The sequence below is a fragment of the Nicotiana attenuata genome, unplaced genomic scaffold (assembly GCF_001879085.1).
Source record: "Nicotiana attenuata strain UT unplaced genomic scaffold, NIATTr2, whole genome shotgun sequence".
NCBI lineage: Eukaryota > Viridiplantae > Streptophyta > Magnoliopsida > Solanales > Solanaceae > Nicotiana > Nicotiana attenuata.
Genome location: NW_017670476.1, coordinates 238,745 through 257,356, shown reverse-complemented (window position 1 = coordinate 257,356; position 18,612 = coordinate 238,745). Strand labels below are relative to the sequence as shown.

Here is an 18,612-nt window from a genome sequence, read left to right as displayed (position 1 = left end):
TAACTATTTACAAGCTAGTAACTATTTACAAACAATTAGTTATCATGATATAGTATGGTGAATTATGTGTCACTTTATTAACTTGTTGAAACTTAAAAATAAATAATGCTAGAGAATCATATATAAATTGTGAATTATATTTTTATATAAATTCTCTTTCAAATTAAAGCATATTAAATAAAAGGGAAAAAAAGGGCAGTCTGGTGCACTATGCTCCCGCTATGCGCGGAGTCCGGGGAAGGGCCAGACCACAAGGGTCTATTGTAAAAAGAGTATATTTTAAATAAAAAATTAAATTATAATATCGAAATTCTTTCAAAATTCATTACTCCTTGAGAAATGCATATAACATTTCGTATCGAATACATTACTTCTAAAGTTTGAGTTGCAACTACGTTGCAGCTAATTTGCATATTATGATATATGTCATACTTTTTGTATTATTCATAGTTGAATTATAATTTATAAATATGTAAAACAGATTATTTGTTATAATTTTGTGATTTTAGCGTAATTTTTATAATTATTTTTTATTTTATACTATCTTAAAATTCTTGAAATTAGTAAAATTTAAAGATTCGTGGAACTTACGCCCCATGTCTCAGGGCTTGCGCCTCGCCTCGCCAGAGGTAAAACGCCTCGTCACGCCCTCACCTTTTAAAACATTGGTCACAAGTTGCCTCCTGTTAAAAAGTAAAATGACATGTCATTCTCAATGACCTATGTCCTTTTTCATGTATAAGAAATTTTAATATCGAGCTTAATAATAATAGTAAACCAATATGTTTCCGTACAAAAATCTTAACGTGGGGTTTCTATGAGTCACGTGTGGTCATATGCTTATTTTACCTTTTTGACCTTTCATTCATTACACAATGTCAGTATTTTTATAGACAAGTCATTTTTTTTTTTCCAACTACACAAGTGATTATTTGGTTAGACTATAAGGTAAAATGACTCACATTTAAGGTAAAAAGTTTAAAATTGTGATGTTATAAACAAGCCCTTTGTGTCACATCTACTTTAGTTAATATATCTTGGATTTAATTAACCATTTCCACAAGCTTCGTTAAGGGATACAAATACATTAGTTGTTACTTATAAGCGTAACGTAAACATAAATGCGCCTTTCTCAAATCAAAATGATTTGGGCACTCCTATAGTTGATTACACGAACACTTCTGGACTAGAATATAATGGATGGGCAGTACGAATATTCATTCCGTAAAACATCCGCACATCATTCTTGATAAGCTAAAACTCAATGCCTTTGTGATATAATTAGATTAATCAGAGAATGTTCTACAGAACAAAAAATTTTGTTTGCACATCCAATGTTGATTTCCAAAAATTGGACAGAGATTTAGATTTGACTGCGAGTCGACGACTCCAAGGCTTTTCCTTTTCCGACGGATCCTTAAACTTTCGAGCGCAACTTTTCGCTTGTGCTGAATTTCAGGTCTTTCCAATTTCTATTTAGTTTCTTGGAGACCTTTATCGTGTCGTACATGTATCTTCAAGTAATCGAGGAAGAAGCAACTAATCTCCACTTGTAACTATCATTATTTATATATTATCCTCGCAGTTTATCGCGCTCTCTATTTTCGTGCTTTTTGCCCCCTTTATTCTTCTTTTCTTCTTGATCTTGAACTCTTGTTCCCCATCATATGTTTTTAGAATTTAACATTTATGATATGTTTTAGGGACATGATATTGACAAAAGAACTTTGCCAAAATAATATTGAGTCAATTTTTTTTTTGATACCCGTGGTGTTTGGATCAGCTTATGCGTACCTCAACTATTTTCATGGGATATCTGGTAGCTCCCACCAGTAACAAGTACCAGGTAACTCTATCCACCGGACAAAATATCGAGTTCACTTCTGCGGTTAGAAGGATTTTATTCTTCTTTATTACTCTAATTATTTATAGCTTCTTGTGTTTAAAATAAGAGAAAATTATTTGTATTTCTTAGTTGAATAAAAAATCAAATCAAGTTGTGCTTATAAGTCTTGGTATTTGTAATGATCTTAACTTGTAGAGAAAAATGATGAAGAAATCAAAGATAAAACTAAAGACCTTGTCAGGAATAGCCTTCCTCATAGAAAATTTGATTCGACGGTCAAATAAGTATATATGTGAAAGATAAGGAAAAAAGAAAGATAAAGTAAAGACATGTACATGTACTTATCTGGAATGCTTCTTTGATGTGTTTTTCTATCTCTTTCTTTTCTCACAAAATAGACTTCCTTCATGTATTTATAGCTTGAAAAACAACCGTATGTATTTTTTCCTAAGAATAACGTGTCTTTTCCTCAATAGTTTAGTGGAATGTTCTTTTCTCAAATTATATTTGGATGTAAGTGATATTTTCTACTTTGTCTTACTTTTTCCCATATACATCCTTTTGGCATGCTAGTAATTGATCGTATTGATGTGACTTGCTTAAAAGGTTTTATCATGAGAAACTTTTACATGTCTACACTACATTTTATACTTGTTGCCCCTCTTGAAAAGTTATCACTTAATTAAATCAGCAACAACAACAATAATAAATACAGTATAATCTTACAAAAGGGATTTAGAGAAGATAGAGTATACGCAAACCTTACCTAGTAGAGAAATTTTTTCTGATAAACCCCGACTCAAGGAGAAAAAATTAAAAAGAAACGAAAAAAACAAGACTAATACGAAAATATGGGACTGAGAATAAAAACCAAAAACAAAATAAGACGATAGAATAACCAAAGCGAAAAAAACAATATATAGTGAAAGAAATCTGCAAATAAGAAGAACCGAAAATACGAGACTAATACTAATGTTACTGGCATGAAAAAGGGACGCGCGCGCCTACCGGTAAACCTTTTATCCTAATTCTCAAACTCACGGCCTCCTATCAAGGGTCATGTCCTCGGTAAGCTGAAGTTGCACCATGTCGTGCATAATCACTTTTCCCAAATACTTTTTAGCCCTACCTCTACCTCTTCTTATCCCCACCCTGATAAATCTCTCACACCTCCTGACCAAGGCATCTACGCACCTCCTCTTCATATGCATGTACCATCTCAGCCTTTCTTCCAGTATCTTGTCCTCCATGAGGGCCACCCGCCTTGTTCGGAATATCTTCATTCCTAATCATAGCTATCCTGATATGCCTACACGTCTATCTCAGCATCCACATTTCTACTACTTTCATCTTCTAAGTATGGGTGCTCTTGACATGCCAACATTCCTCCCCATAAACATAGTTAGTCTAACCACCACCCTGTAGAACTTACCTTTATGTCTTGGTGGCACATTCTTATCACACAAAATTCCGAATAAGAGTATCCATTCCATTCACCCAACACAATCCGATGCATGACATCCTCGTCAATCTCCCAATTACATTGGATTATTGATCTAAGGTACTTAAAACTTTCTCTCTTAGAGATGACTCGTGAATCAAGTCTCACTTCCACGTTCGCTTTCTGAGTCACGTAGCTGAATTTGCATTACAAGTACTATGTTTTAGTCTTGCTCATCTTGAAACCTTTTGACTCTAGGGTTTGTCTCCAAACCTTCATCCTCGCGTTAACACTGCCCCGTGTCTCATCAGTCACTACTATGTCATCCGCAAATAATATGCACCATGACATCTCTCCTAGAATGTATCATGTCAGAACATCCACCGACAAGGCAAATAATAATGGGCTAAGAATGAATCCCTGATGCAAGTCCATCACGACTTAAAAGTGTTTTGAGTCTCTTCCTACCGTGCTAACCTTGGTTTTATCACCATCATACATATTCTGGATCACCCTAGCGTATGCTACAGGCACCCCTCTAGCCTCCAAAAATCTTCCTCGTTACTATTTACTATTTATGTTTAATTTTTTAGTTACATATAAAATAATGTGTTAAGACTTCATTTCACATTTTCTCTTTTTCTCTGCCCAATAAAAAAATAATTAAATTTCCAATTGTATTTAAGCAAAATGTACCTCGATCGAAATTAGATATCGCAAACAAGAGATATATGAAAGTGAAATTCAATAGTGGCTTGTCAAAAATTACCACCTACACCGAGTTAGCTTGTTTAACATCAACAATCCAAGTGATTGAATTAGTCTGCACCGAAAATAGTTTGTTCTTGCAAGAATTTTGTTTAACCGGTTAAACAAGATAGATCCGAATATTACATGTTTAGTATTCTTTAATATTGACAGCAACACGAAATGTAAGTATTAAAATCAATGAGTTGGGTTGTTGCACATATAAAAAAAACTAGGTTATCTACTATTAAATTTGAGAAGTTATTTCATATCCCGCTTCTTAATTAATATCTAATGATAATTTATAATTTTTATTTAAAAAATTTAAATCTTAAAGTTATTTGCACATAATCCAAATAACTCAAATCACAATTTGACATGGTTTGTATTCGCACATTGCGGGATACTAATAGTACCACTTAAAACCTAAAAATATTATATAATATTTGACTAAAAAATACAATTTAAGTTCGGCGTATCTCCTGATTAGATATTGTCAAACATAATCACTAAGACATGACTATTTTCTTCATTTGGGTGATTGTATTGTGTTAATACTTATCTCTACCAACAGTCAAAACATATGCATTACGACAATCTCTACTAACGGTCAAAACATATACATCACGATAATTTCTACTAATGGTCAAAATATATGCATTACGACAATCTCCGCTAACAGTCAAAAGATATGCATTACGACAATCTCTACCAACGGCCAAAACATATGCATTACGACAATCTCTACTAACGGTAATAAAAATATGTATTACGATAATTTCTACCAACGGTCAAAATTCATGTATTACAACACTCTCCGCTAACACTCAAAAAATATGCATTACGCCAATCTCCACCAACGATCAGAATATGTACATTACGACATTTCACATTAGACTCCTCCTTGTATAAAAATATTGGCCAAAAATCATAAAAACAAACACTAAACAATGTTACTAAATATAACTAAATTGTAATAAAGTATTATCTGAACCATTAAGAACCATTAAATAAATCTTTCCAATAATAAAAATCGTCATCTTAACATACTTTTATTGGGTGTCTTTTAATCTTGGTAGCAAATGAGGATTTTGTGCTTTGAATGTAGCCTTTGCCAAAGTTTCTGAACCCCCTCCCCCCCCCCAACCTCCCCAACCCCCCCCCCCCTCCCTTTATTATATGAAATGGGACCAGCCTAACCATAGTACAACATTTCTTAACGTATACCAAAGGGTTGCTACTTCGGATGTTAATTTTTTCCTACATTTTTTTCTCTCTCTTCTTTGTCCCTCATTTCTCTTTTTTCTCTCTCCTCTTTTTTAACAAGACTGACTTGGCTCTCCGGCATTGACTGGTTCTCAAGCAACTTCACTCCGGTAACTGAACTCAGCTAAAGATCGGTTAGTTTAGCTGTTAAAGATTAAATATTTATCCCAAATTTATTAAATTCATTGCATGTTTAACTGGTCTTTAATTTTATTTTGTTATAACAACCCATAAAAGTAGGTGATCCATTTTCAACTCAAAATCATTTTGGAGATTCTGTGTGAAGATTTTTTGGGTTTCATTCACCTGGGTGCATTTCAATCTTCACCTTTCAGCTGTGAGAATTAAGTTCCCCAAAATTCACAGTGATTTCCCAATTTATATTATTTCTAATTTGTTGCTTTGTTTTTTCTGTTTTCTTCCAATTCACTTGCTTTCTCCTCCTTGTCATTTTGGGTACTTGTTCTATGTGAGATTGCTAATTCGTAAGCAGCATTCCTTTGCTTTTTCATGACTTTCAAATATGGATATGGTGATTGAAGTACTGAGCAGAAACTTAGATAAAAGCAAGAAACTGAAAAATGCAGTCATATACTCCTTTTGAGATTGAGATTCTATATGAACATAGTTCCCATTCCTGTTTTCTTATCGATGATTGTGCCATTTCTTATGGGTTACAATAATTGAACTGCAAACAGCAATTGTTGGTTTTCCCTTTGGTACATAAATAGTTGGATTAAAAGGATTAAAGAGATAAATAAAAGTAATTCCTGTAGGCTGTAGGGCAAAATTGACGACTTGAATTAGTGAAGTGCATACAACTGCAGTACTAAGAAATTGTATGTTTAAATTCACTTCTATGCAAGAACAATTGTTATGCATAAGTTTATATTCGTATATAATGTGTTTCAATTTTATTTTATTTTCTAAATACACATTGAAAATTGATACTTGTTAATTGGTCCAGTTATTGTTGCATGATGATTTGAGGTTAGATTTGGAAACTGCCTTTTTATGTCTATTATTTTCTCTAAACTTTGAGATTTATAGGAATTTCCTGTATTTAGATGTGATGAAATTTCTTATGCTTTAATGTCAAAGAACAGTTTTTTATTCATGTTCTTCTACCACTTAAGTAGAAAGCTGTTTTGATTGAAATTTTCATTTGTGGGTTTTACAGTGAAGTCTCATCTGTGAGTCAAAACGAAGTCAGTTTCTAACAGTTGAAAGTCTTCCCAAGGGATGATTAGACACTGAGAGAAGAATACACTTACATTTGAGGATGAATCTGGGGAGATTTTCAACTCCCCAAGGGAATAGAATTATCCAAAATGGGGATCCTTGGGTTCCTGCTACTCCACAAAAGCCAGTTTTGCAAAGTCCCGATCTTATTCCAGCTGAAATGCAAGGAAATCTGATGGAAAGGTCAGATTGGCAGGATCTGCTTGGGATTTATGGTAACTTTTTACAAAAACCTGCTCATGGTACAGGAGCAGTTCAGAATCCAATCAACCCAGTGAATTTGAATAAGGATTATATTGGTCAGTGGAATAATGCAGCAGTCGACTACAGAAGCTCTGATATAGATATCAACCGCTGTGAAAATGTGCCAGGTCACGGTAGGCCTGCTTGCACTAGAGTTAATTCATTAGCAGAATTGCTGGGGATGAAGAACCAGTCATATATGCCCTCCACCAGTGGAAGATCAAGCAATAGTATCCACCTCAATGATTTACCAACCTTTCAGAATTCATATTCTCAAGTCGAAAGCAGATATGAGCAACTTCAGGCAGGTCCGAATTTTCTGAAGGAGAGTCAAGTGTTTATTCCAAATCAGACGTTTGATTGTTACAGCAACCAGCGACTACCACTTGGTGAGCTAACCATTTATGAGGTCTTTCTAACTTGTGTTGGCAGAAAAAGATAATACAGGAAAGACAGGAAAATTTTAGATAAACCAAACAAAAATGTTATTTTTCCAGTAACAACAAACCTCCATTGCACTATAAGAGAACCGATTGGAACTATGTATAGCAATAGTGCTAGAAAGACCTCATAACTACCAGGTATAATACATTAACATAAAATTGTTCTTCGATTCCATATACTAGGGATTCTCTGATATCAGATAAGCCATTCCCAATATTAAAAATTAGTTAGATAAGCATGTTGATGGCAAGTTAGCCAAGTAAAAGCTTAGAAAATATCCATTTGACAGGTATATATCATGATATTTTATTCTGAATCACTAGTTTATATCCTATTTCTTTTCCTTACAGATGGAATTCTAGGCCCATATCGGGTCAATAAATCCATGTACTCATCCTTGACACCAGATGCTGGTACAGGTTCAAGCAGAAGTAGTTTCTTCCCAATTGCACCAGTAACACCAGAACAAAAGCAATTCAAGGATGACCAGCTTTTTGAGAGACAGAATTTCTCAATAGAAGAAAGCTCTAGTCTTGAGAAAGATAAGCAGGAGAATGTTCTGGGGTCTATGCAATGCAAAGATAACCACTCTGATAAACAGTTACAGAGAGTCGCAGATTCATTGGTTGCAACATCATTGAGTGAAAAGATCGATGATGAGAACAAAGGTAATGGAGACATTGACCTGAACAAGACACCACAGCTGAAACCTCCCAAAAGGCGAAAACACCGGCCGAAGGTAGTAATAGAAGGGAAAACCAAAAGAACTCCGAAGCCTGCTGCCCCAAGAAATAGTACTCCAAATGAGAATCCATCAGGAAAAAGGAAGTATGTCCGTCGAAAGGGCCTCGAAGATTCAACAGCTGAACAAACTGAAGTTGTTGAGCCTGCTGCTCCAAGAAATAGTCTTCCAAATGAGAACACATCAGGAAAAAGGAAGTATGTTCGTAAAAAGGGCCTAAAAGCTTCAACAACTCAACAAACCGAAGTTGGTGACAAGGACAGAGCTCCTGATGCTGGAGACACAGCAAAATCATGTCGGAGAATGCTAAATTTTGAAGACAGAACAAAAGATGAAAGCCTGGCCAGTACCAATATCAGCCAAGCAGAAAAACATCAGCAAAGAAAGGAGTCTTTTGATTTGAACTTGAGTTCTCAAGATATGGAGTCACCTTTGGCTATCATGGAGGCTTCTGCAATACCACCTGGGCAGAATCAGCAGAATGGAGAAATTGCAGAGAAAAGGCGAACAGAAACTGCACCTTATGTAATCAGTTCCTCCATTGAAAAGCCAAAAGATTTGGCATTGCCACTTCCTTCAGCAAATCAAGTTACAACGAAGAACCAGGCACTGAATGCCATTGCAAGAAGTCTAAGCATGCGAAACGTTAATCAGCACCAAAACAGCATTCAGCTTGGGTGTGATCAAGTGCCAGTTCATGGAGCTGGAATAGGCCACTTTGTCTTTGAGGCAAAAGATACTAGACCCAAGAGAGACGAAGCAAGGCAGCTGGCACTGGAAAGGACACCTCTGCTTTTGGGAGACACAGCTTCTGCACACGAAAAAAGAGGATCCAAGAGAGATCAGTGCCACATCTCCGAGTTTCAACCTAAAACTTTTAGCCAGATGGGATCGGTCTGCTCAGACATGTTAGGGATTGACAATATTAGAAGAAATTGCAGCACATTTGGTTTAGGAGATTCAGAGATTCACAAAAAAACAAAGTTAGATTCTGAAATATATGGCACTGTATCCGGTATACCTTCCAGTACTACAGCTTCAATGCATGGCTCAGTAAAGTTCCAGTCAACTAGCTTGAACATAAACAGATATGTTGGATTCCCAGGTAGCGGAGCCAATGGTGAGGGCAGTAGGCGTTGCGCTAGTCCCATGATTGATAAACATAACTTTCAAAAGCAACCAACCCCATCTCAATCCCATTCTTATACACAATCAATATCTCAGAAAATATCCCAACAATTGACTGAAAGACATGGACCCCAAGCGCAGGCCAGTAGTAACTGGAATCTTCAGTCTCAACCCCAAGCTCTCTCTATGTTTGTACAAGAGATCAGGAAGAGAATTTCTCGCAATAACATGCTAGCACGGATGCAGAACATGGGGCAGACATCATCCAATGAACTATTCAATAAGGGGGAGATGCTTACAAGAGACAACAAGAAATTACGAGGTGACGAACATCTCCCAACAAAAGCTAGAGGTATCCTTTTGCAGCTATTCCATCACTCTTGCTTTTATTGTTTACTTTTTTTCTTTCCAGCAAATGTAGTGCCAGTCTTCAACAAAGTATGAAGAATCTTAGATTCCAATAACAACTACAACCTTCCTATGTCTCACACAGGCTTACAAGGAACACGCAGATATGCAGCGGCAGTCGATATGATCACACACCGATTGGAACGCCTTGCTATCAGTGACAGCAAGAAATATACTGCTCAAGAGGAGCAAAAGGCCCTTGTTCCATACAAGGGAGATGGCACTATTATCCCATATGAGAGATTTGATCCAATAAAAAGACGTAAGCCACGGCCCAAAGTGGACCTTGACCCAGAGACCAACAGACTTTGGAACCTCTTAATGGGGAAGGAAGGAGGTGCAGAGACAACGGACAAGGACAACGAAAAATGGTGGGAAGATGAAAGAAAAGTCGTCCGTGGACGGGTAGACTCTTTTGTCGCACGAATGCGCCTTGTTCAAGGTACAAAAAATCCATATATCATTCATTCTTCAATTTAGAAGTCAACTGATTCTGAAATGATCCTCTGGTCCCACCATTTACTTGTGTCAATGAGATAGCCAAAGGCAAAGCCTGAACAAAATATCAAAGCATGAGCTGCAAAACAAAATAGGTATTCTAACACAATTGGATCCAAGGAAAAAAAAAACTGTTTTTTTAATTTGCTCTGCGAGACTCTTAGAATAAAACAACTCTAGGGTCATGTACAAAGAGGAGCTGCATATTTGAATGTGGTGGCACCCTGTCCTACAGTGTAAAATTTCCAAAAACAGCACATAAGTTTGTTTGTTAGAGTTAGACATAGTGAATACAAAAAGTAACCTAAAAAAGGTGAAACATGCTGAGCCACGAAGTTCAGCCATGATTATCAACAAGAGAGAAACTAAATTGTATATCGCCAAGTCTGGCATAATTGATGCATGAAAAGTCTGTAAAACTGATAATTTGCTAATCATTTAATAATGATAATAAAAGAGATAACCATCGGAATTGTAGAGAAACTAAAGGCAGTTGAAGAAGTTTCGCGGTAGACGTACTAATTGGGATTCATTTCCATGACCACACCTATATATCTTGTATTACTAGAAGTAATGTTACCATGATGATATCAATTCCAACTACACAAATAATTTGAAAAAACATTGCAGGAGACAGGAGGTTCTCACCTTGGAAAGGATCTGTAGTCGACTCAGTGATCGGAGTGTTCCTCACACAGAATGTTTCAGATCATCTCTCAAGGTAATTCTTGATGGTTGGAAACCATCAAATGGACATAGTTAATAATTGAAATTGATAACTTAAAAGTTTACTTTATTTTCTTGCAGCTCCGCTTTCATGTGCCTTGCAGCCAAGTTTCCCTTGCAGCCGACAAGCACCAAGAACACCCTCTCCCAGAATGGGTGTAACACAGTAGTGGAGGAACCAGAAGTCGAAATAATAGATCCAGATGGGACTATCACATATCATCAAGCTAGACTACAGGTGCCTACACGTCATCAAGGCTCCATAACATGCAGTGAATCATCTGAGCACAGAATGGAAGATCGCATTCAAACAACTGGAGCTTATTTAGTAAGTGAGCATGAAAAGAGAACAGACGAGGAAGTCATTTTATCACAAAACTCTCCTGACTCTCTCATTCTTCAAGCCAATGAAGAACTCAGGTCAAGCTCCGGATCCAACTCAGAATGTGAAGACCAACCAAGTTGGCCCAACTTGAACAAGAATGGTACTCGAGCAAACCGTTCTCCGCCGGCAAAGTGGCCTGCTGCATTCCAGGAATACCAGAGTCACTTTATGAGGAATACACAATCAGAAAACATGCCCATCTTCAGGAATCATAAGTCAGAAGCTGTAGCGGGTATCAGGCATAATCAAACTCTTGATGTCTTGCATGGTTATCCAATCAATCCACATGTTCAGGGCCAAGAAAAATCAGCAAGAACTTCCAGTAGTTTCTGGTTGACCATGACACCAGAATTTGGAAAACATGAAACAGCATGCCGTGAGAAAGAAATTGCCTCCTCTTTGACTTCAATAACTCCAGAACCCAATGTCGCAAAAGGAGTAGACTTCCTGAGCAGAAGCGTGAAACAGATAACAGGAAGTTCAAGTACTTTGACAGCTCAGCGAACCACAGTGCCCATTGTTCATGCACCAAGAATGGAAGAATATGCATTTGCAAGTAAGCACAGAGAAGAGGAAGGAAATTTACAAATGCAGCCTCACAATGGAAATTATCAACATTCTGTAAGTTGCCATCCAAAGGAGATGTCAATGGCCTCACAACTAGAAAGCACTTGCATCCGACAGTCGGTAAACTGTGCAGAAGTCATTGCTAAAGGACAAGAAGGTAATCCTTATATCCCAAAATGCAAATAAGATTGTTAATGTACGTACAATCTGTAGTTCTTACCTCGTAGTACATGCAAGAAACTCTTGCAATATAACCAAATCACATGCAGAGGTTCAAGCTTATATTTCAAGCGAGCAACCCAGTGTAACAGGCACCAGCATCTCAAATACAAGAAAAAGGAAAACTGAGGAAGGAGATAAGAAAGCTTTTGACTGGGATAGCTTGAGAAAGCAAGTCCAACCAAAGAGTGGGAAAAAAGAAAGAAGCAAAGATGCAATGGACTCACTGAACTATGAAGCAGTTAGATGTGCACCAGTTAAAGAAATCTCTGATGCTATTAAGGAACGAGGGATGAACAACATGCTGGCAGAGCGAATTAAGGTAACAGAGCACTAAACATGTTTTGATGAGTCACAAGGAGAAAAGAGACCTTGTCGGATAAGTAAAGATTCATAAACGATAATTGCTTATTGTGCAGGACTTCCTCAATAGACTGGTAACGGATCATGGAAGTATTGACCTAGAATGGTTGAGAGATGTGGCCCCAGAAAAAGCAAAGTAAGTTCCTTGGACTACTACACTAAAATTTTCCATCTTCATGAGTTTACCAGCCCCTAAATTATTTGTTCCTTACTGCAGAGAGTATCTATTAAGTATTCGTGGACTGGGCCTGAAAAGTGTAGAATGTGTGCGGCTATTAACACTTCACAACCTTGCTTTTCCAGTAAGATCCACTTGCCAATTTGCAATGATTTACAAACTTGATCTAGAACTCAAAGTTGAATTTGTCAGGTTGACACAAATGTTGGACGAATTGCTGTGCGACTAGGATGGGTTCCTCTCCAACCACTTCCTGAGTCACTGCAGTTGCATCTTCTTGAACTGTAAGTTATTAAAGCAAACCTCAAAACTGTACTTTATCTACTATACAGGTTATCATTCATGCTTCCGCACAGGTATCCGGTTCTGGAGTCAATTCAGAAGTATCTCTGGCCACGATTGTGCAAGCTCGACCAGAGAACATTGTACTTTCTCAAGACCTCATAATAACTTTTCTTTGGTTAAACATGCAATTATTAAGGACGCTCTAACATACCCATGGATGTATTGGCAGGTATGAATTGCACTACCATATGATTACATTTGGAAAGGTAAGTTTAACTGCACTATTTCAAGTTTAATATGCTGAGTATGACTTATTTTGGGGAGGTTGTCTCTCATCAGACAGAATTATTATGGCTTAATTTCAAAATTGGCACAGGTTTTTTGCACCAAAAGTAAACCAAATTGTAATGCATGCCCGCTGCGAGCCGAGTGCAGACACTTCGCTAGTGCTTTCGCGAGGTTAGTCATCCATGTGTTCAATCTTTTCTTTTTCTAATATAAAGAGGCTTAACATAAGGTTACCTTAAAGTTTTCTTTGTTCTTTTTATCAACTTCAAATGAAAAGAGTTAGCATAATTGGGGGAAAAAGTATGGTGTCAAATTTAAAAACGCAAATCTTAAGAACAGAAACCATACTTGTCAAATTCAAATTAAAACAATAATGATGATACTAATGATAACAATGATGATAAATGATACTAACAACAAGGAAAGAGGAAAACTATGTGTGTGCACATACATAATCCTTGTTAAAGCACAATCTTAAATTGCTAATTTCACAAACCAAAACTAGCCACCTGTTAAAGTAATACAGCGGAAGAACTCTTTAAGAACTTTCATTAGCTATCATGAATAGTTGCTTGCAAAACGAGAAAGACGAGTGAATCAATCTGAACCTGAATGCTTCAGATGCACCTTTCCTCAGCTAAAATCCGTTCATCTCATCCATCAAAACACTTACATGAGTCAACCACTCAGGCAATCCTTATTATTAAGCTAAAGTCACAAAATCATTTCAGTAATTGACAAGTGGAGCTCTAAAAAGTGTTCCTGAGATGGTTGTTTACTTCTGTAACTCTTGCATTAGAGATGCAAAATCTGGTATCACTTTACTTCTATTATTACTTTGTCAATTTCGAGAAAAACTGACGAACATGTTGAAAAATTACCTGCAGTGCAAGACTTGCCCTTCCCGGCCCACAAGAGAAGAGTATAGTGAGTTCGACAGTTCCAATCTCTGGTGGAGGAATTGCAGCTGCCCCACTCAAGCCTATGCTATTACCCCCAGCAGGTGAAGGAAGAATGATTAGCCCATGTGCTCCAGTTGAAGCTGGAAACATCCCTGATTTCCTGAACAAACCAATGCCAATACCTCAAGAGATAACCATCTTGGATAGAGAAACAACTCTCATTACCAGCAATTGTGAACCTATTATTGAGGAACCAAAATCACCAGAACCGCTGCCAGAACTTTTGGAAAGTGACATTGAGGATGGATTTATTGAGGATCCTGATGAAATTCCAATGATCGAACTCAACATGAAAGAGTTTACGTCCAATTTGGAGACTATTTTGCAAGGGCATAACAAAGAAGGTGAGTTATCCAAAGCTCTGGTGGCTTTGAATCCAGTTGCAGCTTCAATTCCTACTCCCAAGCTGAAAAATGTCAGTCGCCTACGGACAGAACACCAAGTGTAAGTTCCTGAGTATTTTGTTTGATGTTTACCTGTGTAAGGATGTAAACAATATAAGTAAAATTTAGAAATCTGGAAAAATGGGACTTGGCAGGGCAGAATATAATATTATTGTAGTAGGACTTAATGTGAACATGAAATTGTATGGAATTAAGAACACAACCAGCAAAGAATGTGCAATGCAGATATTTATACAAATTTGCAGTGTGCTGAAAATGAGAAGATGTATAAAGCCGCAGTACCAATTTGTATTGCTAGCCCACACCTCTCAACACCACCAATTATGACACCAAATGGTCTGCTAATAAACTCCTACAAAGTATATAGTCTTCGCGGTTTTACCTATGAAGCCATGCCAAAAAGCTCTAGCAGTTACGATCACAAAACTAATGGTCAATACTCTGATATATTGCAGGTACGAACTCCCAGATTCTCATCAATTGTTGGAAAAGGTCAGTTGTCTATCTTCTGTTGCTTCATTAATAAAATTTGGTTAGAACTAAGCTTTATTCTAGATAATCTTCAAACACAGCTGGATAAACGAGAACCTGATGACCCAAGTCCATACCTTCTGGCAATATGGACACCAGGTATGCAACCGAATTTTCTTTGAATAGTATCTTCTTCTCCAGGATATCGACTAATGCACACAGAACACAGTTAGTGAATGGAGAAAACTTGAGTTCGTGTTTCTCAACATAGTGCCAAATTGCTATTCTGAAGCCAAACCATGCATTAGCAATATTTCACTTTTTGAAACCAAAAGATGGCCCATATAGTACGGGGTGACAGACTGACCAGCTTTTCAGTTTTTTTCTCTTTTTTCTCCGTTCTGTCACTGGTTGCACCTACCAATATAATGGTGAATTAGAACTCTAGTCTGCAGTACATTATGTTGTTGTGACTCCTGCATAATGTGGCACCAGGTGAGACTGTAAATTCAATTCAACCTCCTGAAATAAAGTGTGATCCCAATGGCTCGGGGAGCCTGTGCAATGAAAAGGATTGCTATTCATGCAATGGCATTAGAGAAGCAAATTCACAAACCGTAAGAGGCACGCTACTGGTAAGTGGCCCAGGCATTTGTTGTGTTTAAAAGTAACTACCTGTAGAAGAACTATAAGCTAGCACTGCATTTTTGTCTCTGAAACACCAAGCTTATTGCAGATACCATGCCGAACAGCAATGAGAGGGAGCTTCCCACTCAATGGCACATACTTCCAGGTCAATGAGGTAAACTCTGGACCTTGTCATCTGATCATTATTTTCAGGAGACTGTTTGGGCAACAATACTTCACAAATACAAGAGCAACTGTTCATAATGCAACTTGAAAATGGAATATTATTGATTGCAAACATTTAATGCCTGATCGTTGAATTAGATGTGATCTTACACTGCAGGTTTTTGCGGATCATGAATCCAGTCTTAATCCAATTAATGTTCCGAGAAAATTGCTATGGTCCCTGCCAAGAAGGACCGTGTACTTTGGGACCTCTGTCTCAACTATTTTTAAAGGTACCTACTAATGCTCAGGAAACCATTGTGGTTTGATCCATGGCTTAAGAATTGAGCCTTAACTTACTGACTACATAAACATTGATGTTTATCAGGCTTGTCAACAGAACAAATTCAGCACTGCTTCTGGAGAGGTAAGGCCAACTTCTCTTGCTTCTCTTATTTGGCGTATACAAAAAGGATCTAAGTATGTTAATGCTAAAGATGTGGAATAGTGAGATAGGAACGTGCTTCAATGCTGATGGTTCTGCAATAGAACGAGGCTCATTTAACTTAACTGTTATTACTGAATGGTACCAAACCCATGGAAGGGCAAGAAGAAAGATCTTGGACTCGTCAACAAAAATACAAGAGTTTATGAATGTGACTAAGGATATTAGTAACGCAGTACACAAGTTATACTTTTCAAAGTGATGATTCTACCTAGAAGAGATAGACAATTTGCGATGGTACAAATTCACATGGAAAGAATTGTAATCTAGGGAGAAAGTGTGCACTGCTAGGACTTAAACTAGGTGGCGATTTTGGATGAAAATCATCAAACTTAAGTGCTCAGTAAGTTGCCTGATACTTCTAAAAAGATCAAATAGAATTGGATCGGCAAATAAGAGCTAGATAACTTGTGATTTATTCATTAAAGAAAAGAGAGAAAAGAAAGAACAGCTAAATTAATGTGAACATACAAGCCTCTTAAGATGAATAACACTTGTGGAGAGAAACAATTAGTTATAATAAGGTAGCAGGTGTAAAACTTATTGGAATAAGAGGCAATTGTATCAGGTCATACAACTGTTTAAGAAATTACTCAAAATACCAGCACCTTTCCTTATCTCACTACAGGAATGAAGACTGTATTATACCATGTTCAACTTTATCTTTAACCTAGTAAAAGAAATGATTGAGTTACCTAATGTCTACAGTCAGATTATGTACAAACTGTTATTGTGGATGTCATTTTCAATAAGCATTTTGCAGGATTTGTCTGTGTGAGGGGATTTGATCACAAGACAAGAGCCCCACGACCTCTCATTGCTAGATTGCACTTCCCCGCAAGTAAGTTGGTCAAAAATAGAAGTGATGACAGAAAAAAGGAGGGAGCTGCTGCAGAGAAGGTTGCTGGTTACAACTCACCAAAATCTGCCCATATGAAGTAGAGAAACACTGCCGAGTAGGATAAGAATTTGATGACTAACACATTGTTGACGTTCAGTAACCTCACCTTAACAGGAGATACAAGTTTACATGTTACAGCAGCACAATATTTGAAGTCACCCCTTGGCAAAGAGGGTGTAGTGTACAATTAACATCTCCTATTCTTTCATTTATGCTCACAAACTGAGCCATTTTTCAAGAATTAGCAATACAAAGCAATAATAGATGTAGGAAAATTGAGATGTAACGTTCATTGTTTGATTGTGCAAACAGTTAATGCCAATGCAATGGAAATTTTTTTTTTAATTCATGCCCCGAATGAACTACTGATTTAAATGTTGTTAACAGACTCATTTATGAGATGTGGAAGAAGTGGTTAACTGAAGATGCATAACCGTGGGGCTTCACCTCATAACTTAATATAGATGGACTGCAGTCTAAGCAAAGGATACAAAACCAAAAATTTTAAGGTAGGATAAAGGATCACCTATCAGCAAAAGGCTCTGCATATTATGCTTAATAGAACTCATAATTTATCGCCAACTCTTCTCAAATTTCAGATGTACTACTCTCTCTTCCCCAGAGAAAAGTAGAAAACAGCTCAGCAGTAAATGATACACACAAATCAAAATCAAACATCACCTAGCAAAATTTTTCTGTGAAGCCATTACTTTTGGGAGTAAGTTAGCAACAAAGCATCTCTCTCTGCAAGCGTTTGAACTTGCTAAATTCTGGAAGTTATACACCATACACTTACCCCGAGTTTGAAAGTAAAACAAAATAATTTATCTAAATCTGAAGACTCTCATCCATAATCATCTGAGTATTTCCCTTTTCGGCACTTAGAGGGCATAAGGTTCTTAAACTACAAATTATTTATTTTTAATTATCAGTATGCTAAAAAGGATGGACAATCCCATACAAAAGTTCCAAGGCTCTGAATTTTCTCAACTTCCACATTGGTCAAAAGGCCCATACTCTCTAAACTACGACCAAATTTCACCCTGTCTGGAATGTTTATAGACTATACTACAAAATTTGTGATTAACCTTTCTCCATTTTTCTCTTTCCAAAATTTTACATACCCAATGCTTAAATTAAAATTTGACATCTATAGAGGGATATAAAAGGTAGTATTACAAAATTATCAAGGATGGAGTTTTCAGGCAACTAAGTTCTTTTCAAAATATAGAGCTATTACTACTCTAAACTTTTGTAACCTATAGCTACTGGCATAAACTAAAATGTGTATGATCATAGAATATATCTCTCTGTTTTTGTACCCCTAGTACTCAGGGGCGGATTCAGACAGTGAGTTACGAGCATGGGCGGAGCTAAGGGGCAGAAGGGGTTCCTCTGAACCCCCTTCGCCGAAAAGGTTAAAAATAATTTTATGCATATATATTAGTTGTTGAATCCTCTTTATCTGTCCGCGTGCTTATGTTTTTATTTTTCTGAATTTCCTTGGTCAATCCTGCATCTGCCACTGGTTACGACCCACGTATAAGTATTAGTATTAGAT

The 18,612-nt window shown here is 37.0% G+C and overlaps 1 protein-coding gene across 3 annotated transcripts; it reads left to right on the top strand.

The window, feature by feature from the left end:
* Positions 1 to 5,247: 5,247 nt before the first annotated feature.
* LOC109239993 (transcriptional activator DEMETER-like) lies at positions 5,248 to 17,400 on the top strand. Of its 3 annotated transcripts, none has more exons than XM_019406611.1 (21): positions 5,249 to 5,410; positions 6,481 to 7,174; positions 7,580 to 9,451; positions 9,593 to 9,949; positions 10,636 to 10,726; positions 10,813 to 11,840; positions 11,953 to 12,224; positions 12,322 to 12,401; positions 12,483 to 12,567; positions 12,636 to 12,727; positions 12,800 to 12,868; positions 12,958 to 12,994; positions 13,105 to 13,187; positions 13,904 to 14,422; positions 14,838 to 14,874; positions 14,955 to 15,012; positions 15,349 to 15,488; positions 15,590 to 15,655; positions 15,824 to 15,938; positions 16,034 to 16,072; positions 16,914 to 17,400. In XM_019406611.1, exons 2-21 carry the CDS (start codon positions 6,583 to 6,585, stop codon positions 17,090 to 17,092), a joined length of 5,811 nt encoding a protein of 1,936 aa, XP_019262156.1. In that variant the 5' UTR covers positions 5,249 to 5,410; positions 6,481 to 6,582; the 3' UTR covers positions 17,093 to 17,400. The 3 variants fall into 3 exon arrangements, with proteins under 3 accessions (XP_019262157.1, XP_019262156.1, XP_019262155.1); XM_019406610.1 differs by having other exon boundaries at positions 5,249 to 5,434; XM_019406612.1 differs by lacking the exons at positions 14,955 to 15,012; positions 15,590 to 15,655; positions 15,824 to 15,938; positions 16,034 to 16,072; positions 16,914 to 17,400 and having other exon boundaries at positions 5,248 to 5,434; positions 15,349 to 15,452.
* The last annotated feature ends 1,212 nt before the right edge of the window (positions 17,401 to 18,612 follow it).